Raw genomic sequence first — 21,483 nt, forward strand, 5'->3', positions numbered from 1 at the left:
TGCTGACTTTTTTAATTTCAAGGAGTGTACGAGTCAATTCCTTCTCTGAATGTTATTACTCTATCCAAGTGAAAGCAATAGAATTTATAGATACACCAAAAAATGCATCTCATTATTCATTGCAAGTGATCAACATGCCCAGTTGCTCAGCTTTCAGTGTATTTTTGTTCACCATGTAAATAGCAAAGCTATGCAAAGCACATTCATTGATGGCTTTGTGAACAAACATAGAGATGGAAAAAGTTCTGTTGAATTATTAATACTTAATGTATACTTTATGTGCCCCTCCCTCGCTCCTTCCCTGCCTCCCTCTCTTCCTTCCTCCTTTCCCCCATTCCCCCTTCCCCTCTTCCTCCCTCCCCTCCCTCGAGATTATTGAAGTTTTTATTATAGACTATATATATATATAAATATATATATATGTTTGGGGTTTTTTAACCGTCATCCTTTCTCTGCCCAGCATTTTCTGCCTCTTCTTAAACACACTTTGCCCAAGGCACCACTGTTCTAGCTGAGGGGCTGAGCTGTGCCCTGCAGTGTGTTGGTTGGAGCTTCATTGCCTTCTCTTTTGCTTCCTGCCATGAAATAATATAGGTAGGTCAAGCCCTGCATGCAGGAGTGCAACAAGCCCTTTGGACTTCACAGTGGTGTAGCCTTCTTAGCTAGAATAAAATTTGTTGCCTGGTGAAAAGCAGAAAACCCGAAGATTGCTGATTCAAAGACAAATGTTCCCTAATTAAATTCCAGAATGCAGTGTAGAGTAATCTTTACTGTTGTTTTTTTAGTAATGCATTATTATAAGACTGAAAATGGAAAATAGTGTGTATTGCTTAAGTTGACCATTTTATTACACAGCATATGATAACTGGGTCTTCTGTTTCTTTTTGTGAGGTTTTCTGAACACAATCATTACTAAATATTGATCAAGCATAAGAATTACAATATGTTTCTCATTACTACTTGACTGAAAAAAATTAAGAAAATAGCAAAATAAATTCCTGTAAGTTATGTCTTGTTGTTCCCTTGAAAACATAGAGGTTATATTTCAATCTTTCCCCTGGCAAATTTGAGCCACAATGTTAAAGTGGAAATTCGAATGTTGCTTTTCAGTGAATATTAGCTATATGAGCTCAAAGCTGTCAGTTTTGAGGAAGTTTGGATCCAGATGTGATTTTGACTCCCACAACATGATAGATTTGTAGCTTTACTGTTTAAATACAGTAAAAAATTATACAAACTCTGTAGAATTCATGTTGTTTTCTATTGAGGACTGTTGACTGTGCTACTGTACAATAGTCTTATCAGCAGAATAAGACACTGTGAACTTACTGAGAAAGAAATGAGCTGCAAATATTTAGTGGTGGTTTCAGAAGAGAAGCTTAAAGTATTATCTACAATGCAATGTACAGTATAATGTTAACTAAATCAGTATTTCGTAAAGCACTTTAATGACATTTTAATTATACTTAAAAAAATATGGTTTTGCAATTTGTCATGGGACTGCTACCACATTTGAGTTATTAGTCTGCATTTTTCTTTTTCCAATGTTTTGTTACTATTTCCAGCATTTTGTATTCTGAGCAGTTTCAGAGTGAAATTTCTTGCTTTGACAGTTTTAATGCTAATAAATTTCACAGCTTCAGGAGGGAAGAGGGTGAATTTTGATTTTTGGCTGTAAGAGAGAGTGTTGAACACAGGGAACTAGTCATAAACCACAGCAACCTAAACAACTCCCCATCCCTTGTAATGTGGGTGACAAAAAATCTCAGTGTCTAGGATTGTCATTATTCAGACATTGAATAATTGCAGTCCTAAGGCAAGCAGCTCTTCTTAGCTTTAACAGAACCTCTGAAATGCATAGGTATCCCTTGCTTGGTAGCACAAATGAGTTTTAGGATCTGAAATATCTAGACGTGTAATTTTAAAGATATAATGATATCCCAACTCCCCTGCATTGCATCCTAAAGATTTCATGTCTTTTCTATGAAAATGTTTTTCCATATAAAACATCACAAACTGACTGCCATGTGGGGTAAAACTCAAGAACTGTGACAATCTTCAGTGAACTAATGATCCCAGATTTATATTGAGAGTACAAGAGATGACTGTGCTATTAGTTAGACACAATCTTTTCCTTGTCCATTGTAGTCTGTGATGAAGGAGAAGGAGGAAACAAAGACAACAGAATTACGGCAACCCTCTGATGTTCTCATCCAAACCTCAGTGAAATAAAATGAAATTTTTGCCATTTTTTTCAGTGAGGACTGAATTATCTTGAATGTGAAGAAGCAGCTTCATTAATAAAGTTAATAAAAATAAAATAGCTTCCTGTTAAAAAATAATTATCTTCCTCTTCTTTTTTCTTTATTTTTATTAAAACAACAGGAAAAAATAATGGAATATTATGGAATACCCTCTTTGCTTAAAGATGCCCTAAGATCTAGTCTCCAGACTGAATTTAAATATTACATCGTTGCATTTTATTGAGACTTTTCAGAAAACTAAATAGCATGATCTACTTTTCAAAAAGCATTTACGGGAGTTATACAGACTTAAGTGAAATTGCAAAAGGTCCTTTATATTTCCTCCAGACATTTTTTAAGGATTAGTACTAAACTTTAACAAAGCTCAAACCTCAATCATTAGACAAAGCTTTTGAGTTTTTTCTCCTTTTCTGTAATTAATTTTAGTGGGAATATTATTAAATTTCAGCCTGCTGTCTGGCTGCATGATAGTGGTACATATTGGCAAGAATACTGGAGTTAATTTGAAAGGAGGAATGATGTTTTGGTTATTTCCAGTTAAGCAGTCAGTCTTACTTGGGATATGTCACTGCATGATCAGAGTAGCATTATGAGCTTCTCTTTTAAAATGTCTAATATATGAATATAGTATTGAGGAGCCTTCCTTCCAGCAGGGTCCTAATGTGTTACCCTTACACATTAAAACATTCAGAAGTAAATTCCAGTTACTAGGGGCCTAATCCAAAGCTCTCTAAAGTTAGTGGGTCAATTTGTACATTCCTTGATAAGAAGCCACTGAGTTGTATCATTTAAGGGCTGAACTGGAGCCCAAGGAGCAGCTTAAGAATTTTATGAGTGCCCCTGGGAATATAAATTAGATTTCTTCTACATAATTTTTAAAGTTATTATGTATGATTGTTAGGAATTCTAGGGAGGAAGGGTAGAAGTTACCCATTTCAGGCACAAAAGCAATCCAGAATGAATGAGGAGACAGTAATAGAAGCTATGAATTTATATGAATCATTAACAAACGGGAGAGGGGGGGATAAGAAAAAAAAAAGGGGGAGGGGGGGAAGGAAGATAAAGAAGACCAGAAATTTGAAGTAGGATTAAAGATGTTTTTAACAAATATGTTCACACTATTGGTGGAAACTTCAAAGAGCTTTAATTTGTCTCAAATGAAGTTATCAGAAAACTCACAGCTTAAACTTGTGGCATTAAAGTAAGTCTGTGGATTGTTTTGAAAACAATATGTGCAATGGATGTAAGGATATATGTATGGAATAAATGCACCTTATATAATTGTTCTCAGTCTTAGGAAACCTTTCCACTGCCTTTTGTGCAGAATTCAGAGACTTGAAATAAAAATGAGGAGCAAAGGATTCTTATATTGTGGCATCTTCTTCATTGTAGTGTCTGAGCTTCCATCATAATGGAGAATGTGGGAGGTGAATGTGGATTTCCCCCTTGCATCCTTGCTTAAAAGCTCAAAAACTGTGATTGTGTCCTTAATGATCTGCCTTAAAATATACTCTGATGACAATATCTGCCTCTAAAATCTGAGCATATACATTTCACCATATCTATAACAAAGAAGAAAAGTAATTTATTCCTTCTCAGTTATCTGGTATGCTATCTATAAAGTCAGGGACAATAAGTTCTCAATTGATACTTCTGGGAGTTGCTAGCTCTCATATTTCCCATTACTCAGAAGATATCAGAAGGGGAAAAAACCAAACAAACAACCAAAAGAGCCTTTTAAGTGTATTCCTTAAAGCCCCAAACCTTCAGTAGGAGTCATGTAGGTATATGCTCAGATCCACTGAGCAACTGCTCTTTGTAAGCTGCTAGCACAAGTGCATACAAAAGACTTAAATCGTAGTGATGTTCTATTTTCAGCAACAAAATGTTCTGGAGACCTTACAAGGGCTCTGTATAAAATAGAGAGTTTCACCTGAAAGCCACAGCTGCCATTCGTCTTCCATACAGCTTTAAATCACCATCTGCACTCATTTGTCTAAATTCAGGATCTCATCCCAGAAATCTGTAAAGAAAAGTTTAATTATGAAAAAGGCTTTGTCTGGCTTTGTGTCTTACATCACTTGGTTATGAGCAATGTGGATAAGCAAAAATCCTAGTATCTTCACTCTCAAGATAGAAATATCAAAGTAATTCAAAGTTGCAAAATTTTTGGAACAACCTTTTTCAATATGTAACAGGACATAAAAGTGATGCTAATTTATTTATCCTATATTGAATAGTGTGTCTGAGAATAGCATTAAAGGTGATAGATAATAACCTGATAAACTGATGAAGAGTCTGTCACATTTTAAAAATAAGAAAATGCCTGCCAACGAGAACAGATGGTCTTTGGGTGTTGCAGTATAAGAGTGCACTAGTAATTTCATTATCTTTTTTTGTAAGAACAAATTATGAACCTTTTATTTGCTCTATGTAAAAGCAGGTATGTTTTACAGAGGGTGAAGGTGTAAGAACCATGTTCTTCTAGATGGTAATCCGGAATACCTGAGTCAGTCCTGGAGTTGAAAGATCCTTGTGTAAAATTAGAAAATCATCCCCTGTTTGTCATGTAGTAGATATTAGTAGATATTTCAATTGACCAGTTTGTGCATGGATATGATGTAGAACCCATGCAATCCCATTTAAATGTGTTTATTCTGATGCAATTTTTATTAATAATTTATATCGTAGAAAGAATGATTAAGGGATCCTTATATGTTTTACATTTTTATTTGGTTTTTGTCATCATTTGCTTGAAGACATTAAAGTTTACCGTGGTGATGGCTTTCATTTAGTGGCCTACTAGGAACTTGCTGGATGTTTATGGCTTTTTCATAGTGAAGTAGTGAATACAAAGTTCCTTAACAGCAAAATTAATAGTTAGATGGTGCCCTTGGGAAATTCCAAAGTTGGTAACTCCCACTGATGTCATATATGAGAGAAAGTTTTAACTCCTGCTTGCAGCTGCTCCATACCTTGAAGAACCAGAACATGGAACAAAAGTTTCAGAGATGAACTCAGCAAATCCAGTAGCCAGGCAGGCTGGATGGACGTGGCAGTGGCAGAGGACTAGGAGTAGGAAAGTTATAGTTATGCACAGGCAAAACTCTGGCACTGGAGATGGGTGGGATCTGTTCCCACTAGAGCTTTATAATCCCCTGTGTCTGCAGGAGCCTTGCTTCCCTTCAGGGACAAATGCCAATGGTGTGTCACAGCACAATAGAAGCAGAAGTGCTCTGCATCTGGCAGCAGAGCTCAGGCAGAGGAGGAGATGGATCCCCACCAAGTTTTTTTGCATAACCCGCTTTCAGTTGCCACATTGCTGCCCTCTCATTAAAAAAAAAAAGAAAAAAAGAAAAGAGAGAGAAAGAAAATCTTGGTCTCCGTCTTCCTCTTTGGATGATTGTTCTGGCTGCTTTTCTTGTGTGACTAAAAAGCATTTGATCAGTGAACTGTTCTTGTTGAAAAATAACTTTCCACATATAGAGAGATTTGAAAGACGTAGTTTTCAGTCACACCAGCTTCCTTATTTAATTCACTGCATAGCCACTCAAACCCGGACACTGGCACAAGGGAATTAGCAGGCAGGGATGGCTGCAGCAAGTTAAACAGTAAAGATGACAGAGGTACAAAACTTAATATAGTGGGGTAAGTTTTGCACACAGAGGGTTCTGCCCCATATTGTCTAGCATAGCAGTGGCCATTTTATTTGATACAATATTAAAAAGTGTAGTTCCCAAGAGAAATATTCTCTAGAGAACCCAAGGCCCCAGGGTAGAAGTTTAAATAATTCTCCGTGGATTTATACCCTTCTTTTTAGTGTGAGCTTGAGGTGATTCCCTGAAGTGTAGACATCCTGTTACAGCCTCATATTTGACAACAAAGCAGTAACGACCAGAGTTAAACACAGGAATATACAGTCTGAATAGACACAGCTTTTAAATATGGGGCATTTCTGAATTAGGCTTTCTAATACTGTGGTTTGTCATAATTCACATGCAAAGCATTGGCAAAGTAGGGACATTAGGGGTTTTTTTTAGTGCTACACTCCCATAAATTCTCGAATTCTCATTCCTCATTTCCTTGTCTTCCCGTGATAATTTGTAAGAACCAGAAATCACCTATAATTAGCAAACTCTACCTAGAATACCTAGTTAAAGACTTTGCTGACACAGTACAAGTGAGAAGCTGCATATATTTTTCTTTTATATGTCTTTTTCAGATCTAGCATTTTGCATGCTAAAAAGTCAAGCTGTTGTTTCTTTTTGCTAGTAATAGCCATAAATGTTAAGAATGAAGTGAAAATAGCTTAGCAAATTACCATATATTTCTTTCCCCGAGAGAATGAAATAACGTATAATGGGTATTGTTTATGGCATTGTGGGCTAGTTAGATTTAGTGTGCTTTTTATTTCACATTTACACTGGCTATATATACATATAGATGGTCAAATTAAGCCAGTACATCATTTCACCATTTCTAGCAACATTTTAGAAAATATTACCTGTGTGCAACGTGACCTGACCTGTTTGTTCTTACATTTTTTGTGGGTGAGGAATTCGCAGGTTTCTTCACTAGGGCTTTTTTTTTTTTTTCTTTCTGCATTTTAATATCTATGCAAGTTCTTTTTTTTCTGTGCATTTGTGAGATTTGTTATAGGCAACATTGTTTGAACACTATTTAATATTAAAAGCTTCTTGGAAGAAAGTAAAGATATTTTCATTAAATAGGACCTTAAATAATATTCAATAATATTTTTCTGTGTAAATATACACTAAGCATAGAAAGAGAAGTTTGTACTGTAGATATAGTTTTTATTTTATTTTCCTTTATGTGAACATATAAATCTGCTTGATGTTATTTAAGGGGATATTGTGATATTTAAACTCTATTAAAATAAAGCTTAGTGACTGTTATCAGGTAAAAAAAAAAAAGAAAAAGAAAATATTAGACACCCTTATTAGGGCTTTCAGGAGGATGTGTTTTAATATTAATGAAAAGTTATCATGAGTCACTCTAGTTAGAGGTTCTCACAAGGATGCGTGTTGAACTTATAGTATAAATTTTGTTAAATCCACTATTAAGATTTCAAAGCAGTGGTACTCTATCTGGAAATGAAAGGTGTTACATGCAGACTATTTTTCAATTAAATAATTTCTGAAGAGAAAGGAGAACCTACATTTCTGCTATTGAGAAGCAGTTTCAGTTTTGTATTGGCATGGAATGCATTTTTGTTCCTGTGTAAAGATTCGTATTCACATAGTTTCAGCACTCCTCTTCAGGTACTAAAAGGAGAGTGCTTTTCTTTCTACATAGCAGCCACTTCCTATTTGTCGTCTAACACATGTGTTTCTGAATTTAAAGAGAAACAGTCTGAAAAGTTAATATCCCTGTTTCAATTCAAAATCAGTTTGCAACACAATTGCTCCATGTATCGCTGCATCTTGTGAAAGGATTTCAAGCGTTTGTGTGTTGCCCACATTTCAGGACAGGATAGTTCAAGGAAAGGGAATCACAGAGTGTCATGACACTGGTCAAGCTTTCAGAAAGAGTATGACTCCCACTTTGAGAGTCTCCTCCTCTTCTGGCAGGCATGTTAAAATTCTTTGGAGCTTGGGGCAGGAACAGTTCTCTGCACTACAGCCCGGCACTCGGGCACGTTCAACATCTTCTGTTCTCTTTATTTGACATATTGTCACTGTGGCTGTTGGATAGATTGATTTTTGGCTTAGAAGCAACTGTATGCTCTAAGATCTTCTTTCTTGTAGCTTCACCTCCAGGAAAATGAGGAAATGGAAAAAGAGAAGGACAAGGAAGAGAAAGGCGAAGCAGTGTTGCTGCTTGAACATGAGTTTTCCCAAAGCAGCAATGTACTGTGCACTAAGGAATAACTGTGGGCGGGAAAAAAAAAAACAAAAGCCTGTGTTGTAAGTTTGGGGTGATCAGGTAGATCTTGTGCATGTAGAGCTTCTACATTTCATTTCCTTCCCTAGCACTATGCAGGCAGATATCAGCATGAGAGTTTGTCTGCTGAGAAGTGTGTAATTATTCCTACATGAAAAGCCAGGAGTCAGCTGTTAACCTGTTTGGCCTCGGGAGGTGAACTGTTGAGACTGCTCTGACAGGGTGGCTTTGTGCTGCTTATTGCATGTGGCAGGTAGCAGTTGGTGGGTGTCCTACTGTTTGCCAGACTTCCTGAGGTTACTAGAGGCTCTCCGTGCAATTGCTCAGCCAGTTGCAGGGAAATGTAATTTTAGGACTATTCTGGCAGCAGTAGATTAGATATATGTTAGGACAAATATGCTGAGTTGTGCTCCAGTGTGCTCTAATGCCCAAAACCTACTTGATTCATCATATTTACTTCTGGCTGATAGGAAAATGTTTGTGAGCTGGGGTTTTCAAAATTTCTACTTGATATTCCTAATGAGACAAGAGTGCTTTTTCAGCATACCTAGTAGTATAGTCATCAGCATAGTTGTTTTTACTCCAAAACACCCTGCTTAATCTCTCTTTCCACAGCTGAGGAAGGGTTTTACTTTGGGACCAGAGCAAAGAACTGCCAAACTAGTGTCTAAGCATCTTCCAGATCACAGCAGAGATTGTGTTTAAAAGACTGAAAGGTAGATGACATGCACTAGCTGAACGCCTGGAAGCAGCAGAGTTGGTATGTGCCCTGAATTATAGAGTATTCCCTGTTTCCTGCAAGGTTTGCGAAAGCAAGGGGAGCAATTTGCCAATGGCTGAGAGGCAGAAACCCAGAGGTGCGATAGGCAGCTTGTAAGATATCCCCTCCTAAATAATGAGCACCTGTGCATTGTAAGCGTAGCCTACACAGCCTACTTCAGGTGTGCTGTTGGAATGTTCTGGGGAGTTGTTTGTGTGTGCTTTATAGGCCTTTAGGAGTTGATGGATGTCAGTCAAATCTGAGACTATCTTTTATCAGTCCTCAGGGTGTGTGTGAGTATGTGCATGCACATTGTCCTCCTTCATGAATTTCAAACATTGCTCATCTTTTATCTTTCAGTGTACAGTTAATTGGAGTGCCTGGAATGCTGCCTTAGACAGCTTTGTTGTCTGTGTGCAAAGCTTTGCTACCATGCTTCCAACTTCCCTGAGTTGAAGCACGGTGTCTTTTTAGCTACATTGGCCAAATTTTTAGTCAGTTTAAGTGTTGGTAGTCTCAAACAAAAGGCAGGTTCATTGTACATGGATAAGATTAAATGTATCCTTTTTAGGTAGATGACAGTTTTAAAACAGTGCTGTTTTGGCTGATGAGGGAGATCACTAAGAATATTTGTAACACTAATAAATGCTACAAAATAGAGGAATTCAGCACCACAGGGATTTCAGTTTACAGCAGAAAATCTGATGGTCAGACCAGAGATCTCTCCTCTTGGGGGTGCCTTGAGAGGCTTGAGTGGCAAGCCATGCAGGTCATGCCACTTAAGCTGGTCAAAGGACACACCTCTTGGAAAAATTTGTGTTCCTTGCCAGATTTAGGACCAATGCACTGGGGCTTCAGCCCCGGTGATAGGATGTAAATAAAAAGCAAAAGTAGAAAGTGAGTTGCAGATTTTACATGTATGTAACTTCCTAATTCCTATTCTGTTCAGTCTTTTGCCTCTCACTTGTTCTCGTAATTGGATCTCAGACTCACAAGGCACAGCGTGGCTGAGATTGGCAGATCATTCTGTCGAAACCCCCCACTCAATCAGGGCCACCTAGAGCTTGTTGCCCAGGATAATGTCCAGATGGCTTTTGACAGCTTTTTCCAAGGATGGAGACTCCAAAACTTCCCTGGGTGACCTGTGCCAGTGCTCAGTTACCCTCACAGTGAAGTGTTTCCTGACGTTCAGATGGAGCCTCCTGTGTTTCCATTTGTGCCTGTTGACTCTGGTCCTGTCACAGAGCATCACTAGAAAGAGCCTGGCTATATTGTGTTTGCACCCTCCCTTCTGGTGTTTGTACACATCAGTGAGATCCCCTTCAGCCCATAAACCCAAGTGAGCAAATTATCTTCTATTACTTTTTTTTTCCCAAGTGAGAAACCCACAGTTTGGACTGTAAAGAAAAGAAAATGTAAATTTACACTTTTACAGAGAAAGGGTATGCTGCAATGGGCAATAGCTAAATGCCCATTTGGAAGTATAGTGTGAAATATAATGTTGCTAACCATCCCTAAGCTAGGCATAGGAATAGAGAAGTAGAATCCAATATTTCAGTATTTTTGACAAATTTCTTGGTGTTGGTTCTCATAAAAAGAAAGGAAAAATAAGAAATTTCAGTTGATGCTTATTTATGTTTTTGTTTTCTTTTGTTCATTTTCTCTTGCTAAGTTTGTGTGATATAGTTTTGCTGAAGGAAATAAGGAGCTAATATGGTGAATATTTTGAAATGCCTGCATTATTTTTTTGCATGTTTCCAAGGAAGTAAGATGAAAAGGAAGGGGTTTTTTAAGATTCAAGTAAGAATCTTGGTGCTATCAGGCTTTTGTGAAGTGTTGGGCTCTCTAACTTTGCAGGCTGTATTGGGGTCCTCATGGTCATGCATCCTGTATAATCATGTACATTAAGAGATTAGAACCTTCACATCATATTATATAACTACTTAAATGACCCAAAATTTCTCCAGACAGGGATAGCTCCAAATCCAACCAGCGCTTTCTCCAAGAACTGTGTATACATAAATGTCTTAGACACTAGTCCCCTCTGCTCTGTAGAGACACTATCTCCTAGCAGCAGTTTTGTCAGCAGCAGTATGTTCAACTACTAATTTAGGATTTGTTACCAGAATATAGCAACATTTCCAGTAAGGACCTGGATAGCATTGCTATAAAATATTTTAGTGAATTAAGAAGAAATAAAATACATTCTCCGTTAATTCTCCGTACATTCTAAACTATGTTGTAGTTCTGCTCCCTCTTTTGGATCACTTGATTTCACCAAGAGAAATCTATGGCTTTGACTGCAGAAAAGGTCAGACAAGATGATTGTAACAGGTTTTTCTGGCCTTAAAATACATGAAATATATGAAATAGTATTTACCTTGTTGGAGTTCATTTTCCTGAACACTAAGTAGTATGTCTTGTAATGAACACTGCCCTGCACAATCTGGTTTAAAGAGATCTGAATTGAATGGACTCTTGTAGACGTACAATAAAGATGCTATGAAATATTTTTCTTCTTTTGTATAAGCTGCTGGCATAGGCAGAGACTATTTTATGTACTTATCTGATGGGTTATCTTGCCTATGTGAAACTTGGTTTGTTTGAAATTACACAGGGAAATTTTCTATCACCACCAACTATACACAGTTCTAAAATGTAAGGAGATAGAATGGACTTCATAGCTTTCAGGCTATGGTCATTAATAAAATAGGTAAGGCACAAGGCAGAGATCCTTTAACAAATTATGTCTACAGAGCACATCAAATGCTGTATAGAAATACTAGTTTGGCTTGCAAAGCCAGAACACCTGTGTTAGCATAGCAATAAATGCCAGCTGAATAGCACATTCTTTCAGAAGGGCTAATTAGCACTTGTCCAGTTTTCCTGATTGTAATTCCAGAGCAAACTCCCTTAGTGTTTCCTCAGGACCTTTGTGTCATACTTCACTGCCCACACTGCATGAACCGTGGTCTTTTGAAGTGACCCTGGTGTTCCCATGAATCCACTTCTGCATTTTCTGTTTGTTCATTTTGCATCAGTTATGCAAAAGAGGACCTTAATTGCAGACACTTGTGACTTTCTATATGACTGTAGCTAAAAGCATGGCACAAGAGGCCATAATTTCTTGGGTTGCACAGAAATAATGAGACCCAAAGTGCTGCATGAACGTGGGACCTATCCAGTCTCCTTTGGTGGAGCCTCGAAGATTCCATGGGCAAGCTTGACTTGGGCATCTTTCTCTGGACTCTGCTGCCTGTAAACAGAGGTGGAGCCTGTGCATAAAAAGAGCTTAACGAAGAGATTTTCATCGTAATTGGCTGCCATAGCTATGTCTACCCAAAGAAGCTGGGGGGATAGAAGATCAGTAAAAAGAGATGTAAAAGGCTTCAGTAGAGGCAGAGGTATTATGAGAATTGCTGGAGATGGGGGAGCTAGTATTTGCTATAAAATTTGCAAATTTTTCTCTTAGATTTACTAATGAGAAAAATCTTCCAGTTAACCCTTGAAATGCAGTATAGAGAATGCAGAGTAGTGATTACTCTATGTTACTAGAAATTAATGGGAATTTCTTCAACTGTTTTCTTCCTGCTTTATAAAACAGCATTACATCATTTTACACCTTGTTGCCTTAACTGTGCATTATTACTTACATAAATAAAATTTTTCAAGGATAATTCTATGTTATGGGAAAATGAATATCTTATGTAAGCCCTCAGTCAGTTACTTATCTCACTGTATCACCACTACCAGAAAATTATTTTTGGACATTAGCTTACTATAGTTCACTTTTATTCAATTTGCCTGTTTGTTTAAATGGCCTTATGGCAAAGAGGCATGAATTTTAGCATGCCATAATTTTTGCTTTCAGTAAGTAAATGAAGGTGTTTGAAAGGCAGAAAGAGAAACGTATCTGATCTATGTTGACTGCATTCATTTTGTAATGGACAATGGCAGAGCTGTCAGATTGATCAGCAGCTGATTCTTACCCATAACCTGTTGATACTAGTCCATGCCTTATTTTGATACACTGGGCTTGCTTTCTTCCTTTCATGTGTCACATGTTGCCAGAAGGCAGCACGAGATGTTCAATATATGCAGGTCTGGATTGTAAAAGCCACTCTCTCAGTTCAGGTGCTCCTGAAATCAATAAGAGTGAGTGCTTTTTAAGAGTCTTGAATGAAGAACAATTACCTGCAGCAGCTAAATTACATTTTGTATTGGATCATCTCTAGGCTGGAAGCTGGTAAGCACAAAAGTGAGGAGGTGTAGAAATTAAGGAGCTGACATAGTGACAGATGTGGCATACCAAAGTACTGAGTTAACCTGTGTTTTGGTAAATTAGATCTTCACTTATATAAACTGTCAGAACTGCGAAAGGCATCTGAAGGGATATAAATTCAAAAACGTTGTGCAGGGCTTAATCCTTTCCATCCTTCAAAGAAATACAGAGCTATAGCACCTTGTTTTGTTTCTGGACTCCTTTATTTGGCTTTATATTTTATGACTTCTGGGCTAGGCCGCAAGTGAGACAGTTCAGCAGAAGGTGCTGCAGTCCAGCTGAGACCTGACAGGGGCCAAGTGAGCCATGCTGGGCTGTATAGATAATACTGCATTGGAAAAAACATTTTAGTTCCTCGCATATCTGCAAATACAAAATTATTAAGCAGTAGAAAACATGACGGAATCCAAAAAGTTTTCAGGTTTCTGTGAGAATAATTGCTTTCTCTTGTGTGCTTCCATTAACACCTCTGAAAGCAAAAATCCTTTGGGGTGATAAAACCATGTTCTTCGAATACACCACTGTTTGGTTGTTAGGGTGCAGTGGGTAGGCTGATGAGGGAGTATTTTGTTTGTTTTTATTCTCTATGCCTGCTGTCAGAATGATGTATTTAAGAAAGCTGCTCTGTTTGAAAGAATTACATTATAGGCATCTAAGACTCCCAGGTGCCTCTGGACACAGACATTTTAAAAATCTGCACCCTTTTTGGGGTGTTTTTGTAATTCATGTCTTTTCCTGTCATTTTTTATTAGTACTTTATCACAGGACAGCCAGAAACAATATTCATTTTGGAATGTCCTGCAGCACTATTGTCTTGTTGTTAACTCTTGTCAGATTTCGCTCATTGGGTTTGAAAACGGAAAGTGATGAATGACTACAGTGTTTTGTTTGTAACGTATTATTCTGGAGCTTTCTCTGAGAGTAGTACATTTTCTTTACTTTGTGATGGGTCATTGAGGGGGCTTGAGTTTTTTCCTAATATTAGAAAAAGTTGCTAGAATGACAATTACAGAGAAACCCTCAAAAAATGTATGGAAAAGGTATTTTAAGAATATTAAGTTCTCATTTTGATTTAATCTTGATGTATTTAGCGGCAGTGTGGAATAATCAAACCTAAAATATTTTGATATTTCTCACGTATTTGTGCCTTAAAACATAACCAATCATGATACAAACCTATCAAAATTTTACAGCCAATCAGATTTTAATAAAACCCTTTTTTGTTTTCTTTTTGAGAAATAGAGTCAAGCATGAAGCATGCACTTTTTGTGTGTATGTGTTTAATATGATCAGGAAATTCAAATCCAGATGTTTTCTTAAAGGTTAAGACATATTTGAAACAACAAAGGAGGCCTTTTTTTTCCCCTCTTCATATATTTAAAATGGGACACTTTTGAAAGAAATTTCACAGCCCCATTTGCATCCTAATTGCAACCCATTTCCTGGGCCCACAGTTAGGCAGACTATAGAGTGGCATTGGGGATTTCTGGGGCAGAGAAGTTGTTGGTTCTAGCTGAGCTACTGAAAAATAAAAGGGAAAGAGATGAATGGATTTTTTGCTTCAGCAGTCACCAGCTGGCAGATCAGCTCCTTGGAGCACTGCCAAGCAGCAGTTTACAGCAGCACTGCAGCTGCTCTAGGCTAGGCTGGAGCATGACTGGCATGAAGCCACCTTCAGCTTTGGACAAGGACTCAGCCTTCAAATTGGCAAACAGATGCACTGGGATTGTGGCTTTGCTCGCTCATGTCTAATGCTCATACAACGCAGTTGGTACCTAAAAGTCCATTGCAAAAAATTTTGCATTAAACGTTTACAGGAAGATAAGGAGAAATAGGTTAAAAATAAATGTTTAAGTTTGTCCAACTTTTTTGTTGTTGTTGGTATGGCATGTGTGGTTTTTACTTTTGTACATTTCATTCTGGGACATTTTTCTCATTCTGACTAGTTCATAAGGATCCTAAATAACTGTAGAATGGCCCACCGAGAAAACCCAATTGGATTGTATTCTTTCAAGCTAAATATCTGAATTCATCAAATGAACAAGAACATACAACTAATTTTAATTCTGTATGCTGTGAATTTTATAAAAATGTTAGAATGATAGCAAAAAATTACTTGCATTAAGATCAAACTTGCATTGGACTTTTTATCGATAATATTTTGGAGGGAGAATAATGTTATTTGTGTGAAGAGAGGGGAGAGGATTTACTGCTGATTTTGACTCCCATCTGATCACTGTTCTCTCTTTTCCTGATTGGAAGCTATTCTTCAGTAATTTTTTCATAGATAAAAACGATAGTATTGGGTTTGGGAGTGTTTCTGTTAAAATCTCTGCTCATTTGATATCTAACTATGCATCTGATAGAATGATTCTGTCTCTCCTTGTTAACCATCTTGTTATCTTATTGCTGGGGATGTGGCCAAACCAATGTCTTAGAGTACTGATGGCATATTCTGAATTTCTTTTGCTATTTTAAAATTTAGATGAATTAGTCTTAATTTGTCATCACCTGGTATTTGTTTAATTATTCAATAGAAGAGGAATTTCAGCAAGTTACAGCTTCACAAAACTAAGAGATTCCCTAACCATATCTATATTATTAAATATTTATTGATACACACAAACTTTCTCCCCCCATTGCCCAGGAACCAGAAGCAAGTATTTTGCAGACCTACAAACCAGCATTTATTTTCTAAATTGAAAATATTTCATGTGAAATATAACCTTGATAAGGAAGAGCAAAGAAACACCACAGTGCAAGATATTCATAACAGCATTTCATCAAGATCAAGTTAAAAAGCAGTATAAAAAAATCATGTAATCATGCCTTGACCTGTTACTGGTACCCAGTTTCAACAGTATGCCTTGCTTTGAACATGCTACTGCAGTTTTTATTTTCAAGATTAGTTGATTCTTCTCTATTTACTTTAAAACCTTCCTTGTCAGTACAAATAATTCCACAAGAATTTTTTTCCCTACAAGTTTTTATTTTTTATTCTATTTCAAGAGGCAAGACTGACAGCTTAGAAATTCTTAAGATTATAAGACAACTTGTATCCAAGACTTCTAGCAATGATCATGCTTCTCACTAGAAGTGACCTGTGTAGCCAAAGCCACAAAGGTCTACAGCAACATGTTTAAACTCTGGTTATTCACATGTCATGCTGCTTATGACTGAGTAATCTGATTGAATGAAGACAAGAATAGGGATATTTACTGATTAAACAGATTCATTACATGCTTTTGATGGCACATCAGTAGCAGCTGTAAGAATGAAATGGTTCTTAATTCCTAGACTTTTTACTGAGTAGTGTATAAGACCACTACAAGCTTTGAGGTGTTTTTATTAAAACAAGTATATACAGACCAATCTGCAATATCAATGTCTATTTTTGTGAGTTTTGGGAGAAGATTATGATTTCCATAAATTGGAAAACTGTCCTTCGAAATTACTTACCAACAGCCCAATATTAAAAGAAAAGGCTATAGTAAGTAGGGGTTTATAGAGTTTAATACTATTCATTTACTACCAGAATGATGGACTAGAGATTATTCTTATTAAATTTATAGCTTACCTGAAGTTGAGTGGGATGGAAAATAGGTTAATAGATAAAACTGGAATTCGGAATTATCTTGATACATTAAAGATCAAAGGAAAAATTATGAAATTCAACATAGACAGATTAGGTATTATGTCTAAGTGACAATAGTCAGCTGAACTTAGAAATAATTTTGTAGAAAAAAATCACGGAACTATTGTGGACAACCAGATGAACATGAGTGAACAATTTCATGCTGTTGCCAAATGAAATTACTAATCTCATACTGCAGTAATTAAAGGAAGCAGATGAAGAAGTCCCTTCCTAGGATTAATAGTGCTTCTTCTGCTTCATAATGGTGTGGGATTGCCTTGAGTACTGTACTCTTGGGCCTTATGCCTAAAGTAAAAAATGGTGGAATTTCTGAAGGGAATGTACAGAGAAGACAAATGTAAATGACTCATAATCTAGCAGATGAGTCCTATGAGAAAAGATCAACATGGTATTTTTTTATTCTAGAGCAGAGAAGATTAAGGGGTTGCTTGACAGCATTCTTTGAAGACATAAACAGGTGTTCCAGATCAAACAGCAATTCTTTCATCATTTCCATGGCAGAGAGAGAGAGAGAGAAAGAATAGACTTAAATCCAGAGAATAGATTAGAAGTCCCACCGTAAGCTTCCTCTAAGGTTTTATATCAATCTTTAGGTTGTCAAAGGGCATAGGGTGACATATGGTGACATTCCCTTACAATAAATGCAGGGATTTTTGGCAGAGCATTAAATTTGACTCTTTTGTCAAAGTAGGAAGATTTTATTTACTACATTAAAGAAAGAAAGAAAGAAAGATAGCTAGATAGATAAATTAATTGTTAAAAAGTGATTGAACTTATAGACAGGTTCCCCCAAGAATGATTCCCTAGTAATCAAATGGAATTTCATTTCATCATCTATGTCCAGTAAGCATAAAAACTGAACTAATGTTTTCCAGAAGTGTTCTACTCCCATTTATGAATCTGGGTGCAATCAGCACCGAATAAAGTGGAAAAAAATTGATGGTCCAGTACTAATAATTTTTTGAAGTATTATCTATGATGCCTAAAATGCCCTGCAATCCTTGCATCCAAACCTGTAAAATCATGACCATTAGCCTGCCTACACTAAAAAAAAGGATTTAAGCTGTCAGTATTGACTGTATCATTCTTCTGTGTTGCTTAAAATAGAAATGCATGTGAAGTGATACAATTCATTCTGAAACAATATATCCAAGTTTCCTATAGAATCAGGGAAACATCCTGAAATATTTTTAGCAAAATATTGTTGTAAGGCTTGGTAGTATTTTGTCTTCTCTCAGCTTTATTTTGCAATGTCAGAGTTCATTTATTAATGTAAATGTCAAGAATGCTACTATGTCCATTTAGAGTTCTGTTGCAGAAAACCTATATGTAGTCAAATTGGACCTTTGTTGCAGATTAACTAGTTGCTTTAACCAGGGAAAGTGCACCATCACCTCGTTCTCAGTCAGGTGTTCTGTGGAGGACAATATGAAGTATTACACTAGTTACACGCTGAAAATTTGCAGTGATCATTGTCATGTACAGATAGATTACCATCACCTAAACAAAATCAAATGCATGCATGATTACACAGCATCAGAAGTTGGTAACATGCTGTAATCTGTCTTCCATTGTATTTTTACTGGGCAGCTGAAATAAAATTATTGCTCTGTATTTGACTTGTAAATATGCAACAAAACACCTGAATTCAAGGGAAAAAAGAACTGAGCATGATCTAAGCTTAACCAAGGCATGAACATCTTTATAAAACATGTTCTTTAGATTTTGTAAGCATTTGAGAGTTTTAAGTCTTGAACTGTATGCAATGAAAATTCTCGTTGTTTCATCATATGAAATGCTTTTGAAAATCTGTTTACAGTTCGTGGAAACTTTTTATCCAGTTTTTATGTTCTGAAAAAAAATTATCCTTCTTTTATCTAAATTATGTTTTTTTAAAGAAAATGCCTAAATCATTACCTGTAGTAAGCATTTGTCAATGTTAATGCTGATAAATATGAATGAACAGTACTTTTATTTTATGCTGGCAGTGCCTTGGAAGTTTTACCAGCAGTTGAGAGTCGCCTTTCATTTTAGTCTGCCAGACCCATGTGCTGGGTCTACAGAAATGTGTAGTGAGGAGTGTTTTATATACTCCACACCATTTTTCTACTGTGTTCTTTACTAAGACTTTTGTTTTGTCTTGTTTCCCCAGACTACATATCCAATCAGAATGGTGAGCCAAAATCTCAGCACAAGGGACAGAAAGTCAGCACATACTCCCACCGAGGACCCTTTTAGACACCCGTCAGGCAACCAAGCAGCAGCCTATGAAAGCAAGAGCTGTCAGCTGTCTAATTTGTGTCTGAGTAACCTGCTAAAAGAGAAGGAGATCGTGGAAGTCATCAAGCATACTAGAGGCACGTATGAAACCCTCGCTTCAGAGGTCACCCAGAATGGTTTGGCTATCACAGCACCGAGTACAGAAAAGCCAGCATCCAAGGCAGACAGCTATCCAATGTTCTCAGGGGCTCCAAAAGACCAAATTGCTGTACCTCGGCAGCACACCACCTTCACAGGGAGACTTGGACAGCCTCCGAGGGGACCCATCTCTTTACACATGTATAGCAGGAAAAATGTTTTTCTCCACCACAATTTACACACAGCAGAGCTACAGACTTTAGGTCAACAAGATGGCTAACAAGGTGCTTATATTCTTGCCATGGAAGGAGAGTTGATTAAGGAGGAGAATAAGCTCGCCTAGAACACAGTCTTCACTTCTCATCTGTTGCTACTTTCATGTGAAAAAAATAAAGTAAAAATTTAGCACTGTCTGTAGGTTCCATACTTTCCCATCTGGGAATGAGGCAAAAGGATGAACTAAATTGTTAAATAACTAGCCTGATTTGTCATGTGGAAGTCACCATGGATATAATAAATGGGACCATTTGGCTGGCACTGCTAGTCCAATATTGGCAAACTATTTTTTCCCCTCTATAAGTCACTATCATTCCTGAAAGGTCTAGAAGATGATCTTAAATAATATCATGTATGTTTAATGATATTACTGTTAAAGTAGATGTGAGGAATGAATAGATAATAATTAGTAAACCCTCTTGAATTTTATAGAGACTAGGGAAATAAGGAGTCAGAAATCTTTAAGGACCCTCTTTTTACGTTTTGTTTTTTTTTAATACAGTGAAATTTTTTGACTTGTAGAGGTGTGTTACCACTTCCTGCTGTATGTGTTCTATGAGTGCCTCATGCCACAGTAGAGGAGATGAGTGATTTTCCTTTAACAGCAAGGTCCATAGAGATTTGCCAAGTTTTCAAGTCAGTAATTGAGTCCCAATGAGAATGTCAGCTTGGTTCCTCAACCTTCCCTTCCTTCCTCCCACCTTGATTTAGCAACATTTCTTCAGGTGTTTCTGTTCTGAGGACATGTCAAGTTGTGCTTTACAGGCACTGTACCACTCATGATGCAGTGTGACATTCTGCTATATAATTCATCCTATAGTTTCATTTCACTTCCCAAACCAAAAATGGGTGAAAGACAAAAGACAAGTGTTATTACCCAGGCCAAATTACCTGCATAAGTCGAAATTTCTGTAGGCTGTGTCATCTGTACTTAAAAACCCGGTTTATACCAACTCAGCAGGTTTGCTAGTCTTGACATATTACACAAGTGAGATTAATTTAATGCCTGGTCTCACAGGGGTATGAAATCATCTGATCACACCATAGAACTTGCAGACCTGTCAGTAGCAAAAGATCTGGTTTTCCCCTCTCAGAAGGCCTGAAAACAGGCATCTGAGTCAAGTTACTCTAAACATGTGGCATATACTAAACATGACACTTAGTTTACAATCTCTCCGATGGAGGGTATTCTGAATTGTAGAAAGAGATACAGTTAGTAGTTTATAAATAATCTGGCACATTTAAGTACAATTGAGGCAGATCTGAGACAAGTCCCCTCTCTCTTAACTGGTGATTAAGAAAGCCAAGGGTGCAGCACATTCTCACACGAAGAAGCAGGGCAGTGCAACTTAACAGAAATAGCATATAATGAAAAACAAAGCTTTTATAGCCACTAAAAATCTGTAACTTTTGAAAGGTAAGTCACATAGAGCATGTAAAATGAATTAATGATCCGATTTTACCTAGTGTTAAATATATCTGCTTCACTACTTAATATTAGGATTAACACAAGGATTGGTTAGATTAAGAAAAAAATAGACTATGAGCTTGGCAGATATTCTGCAAGGTGATTTCAACAGCCTGAAGTTTCTGGTTTCTGTTTATTGAGGATTTTATTTTGGTTAGAGCAGATTTTATTACATTATCTGATGTTGAAGAGACCAGGTTTTGTCTAAATATTCTGTAGTGATAATTTTGAGTATCCAGAGATGGATACATAAGAATGAATACAAATATTTGCCAAAATTCTTCATGTTCATGTGTACATTGGTACTGCCAAAACAGAATGTGCAAAAATTGCAAACACAGCTTGACCAAATTAACTATGGGTATTCGAGACTCCCAGTTCTGCATTGCAACTCATAATTTAAAGTCTACTGAAAAAATTAAAAATAATAGTAAGAGAATTTCACTACTCAGAATCACTTTCTGTTCTGAGCAATCTCTTAATGTCATGGTAGATTCAGAGGACAGTTGATTCTTA

The 21,483-nt window shown here is 36.9% G+C and overlaps 1 protein-coding gene across 3 annotated transcripts in view; it reads left to right on the forward strand.

Annotated features, from left to right (window-relative positions):
* Positions 1 to 19,785, forward strand: part of CCSER1 (coiled-coil serine rich protein 1) — a 656,129-nt gene extending 636,344 nt beyond the window's left edge. For 2 of the 3 annotated variants that reach the window (XM_064651914.1, XM_064651915.1), the window contains one exon: positions 19,018 to 19,785. In XM_064651914.1, coding sequence (XP_064507984.1) covers positions 19,018 to 19,503 — 486 coding nt within the window. In that variant the 3' untranslated portion in view covers positions 19,504 to 19,785. The remainder of the gene's footprint in view (positions 1 to 19,017) is intronic. The other variant, XM_064651916.1, reaches the window with a different exon arrangement.
* Positions 19,786 to 21,483: the final 1,698 nt, after the last annotated feature.

This window comes from Pseudopipra pipra, chromosome 4 (assembly GCF_036250125.1).
Source record: "Pseudopipra pipra isolate bDixPip1 chromosome 4, bDixPip1.hap1, whole genome shotgun sequence".
Classification (NCBI taxonomy): Eukaryota; Metazoa; Chordata; class Aves; order Passeriformes; family Pipridae; genus Pseudopipra; species Pseudopipra pipra.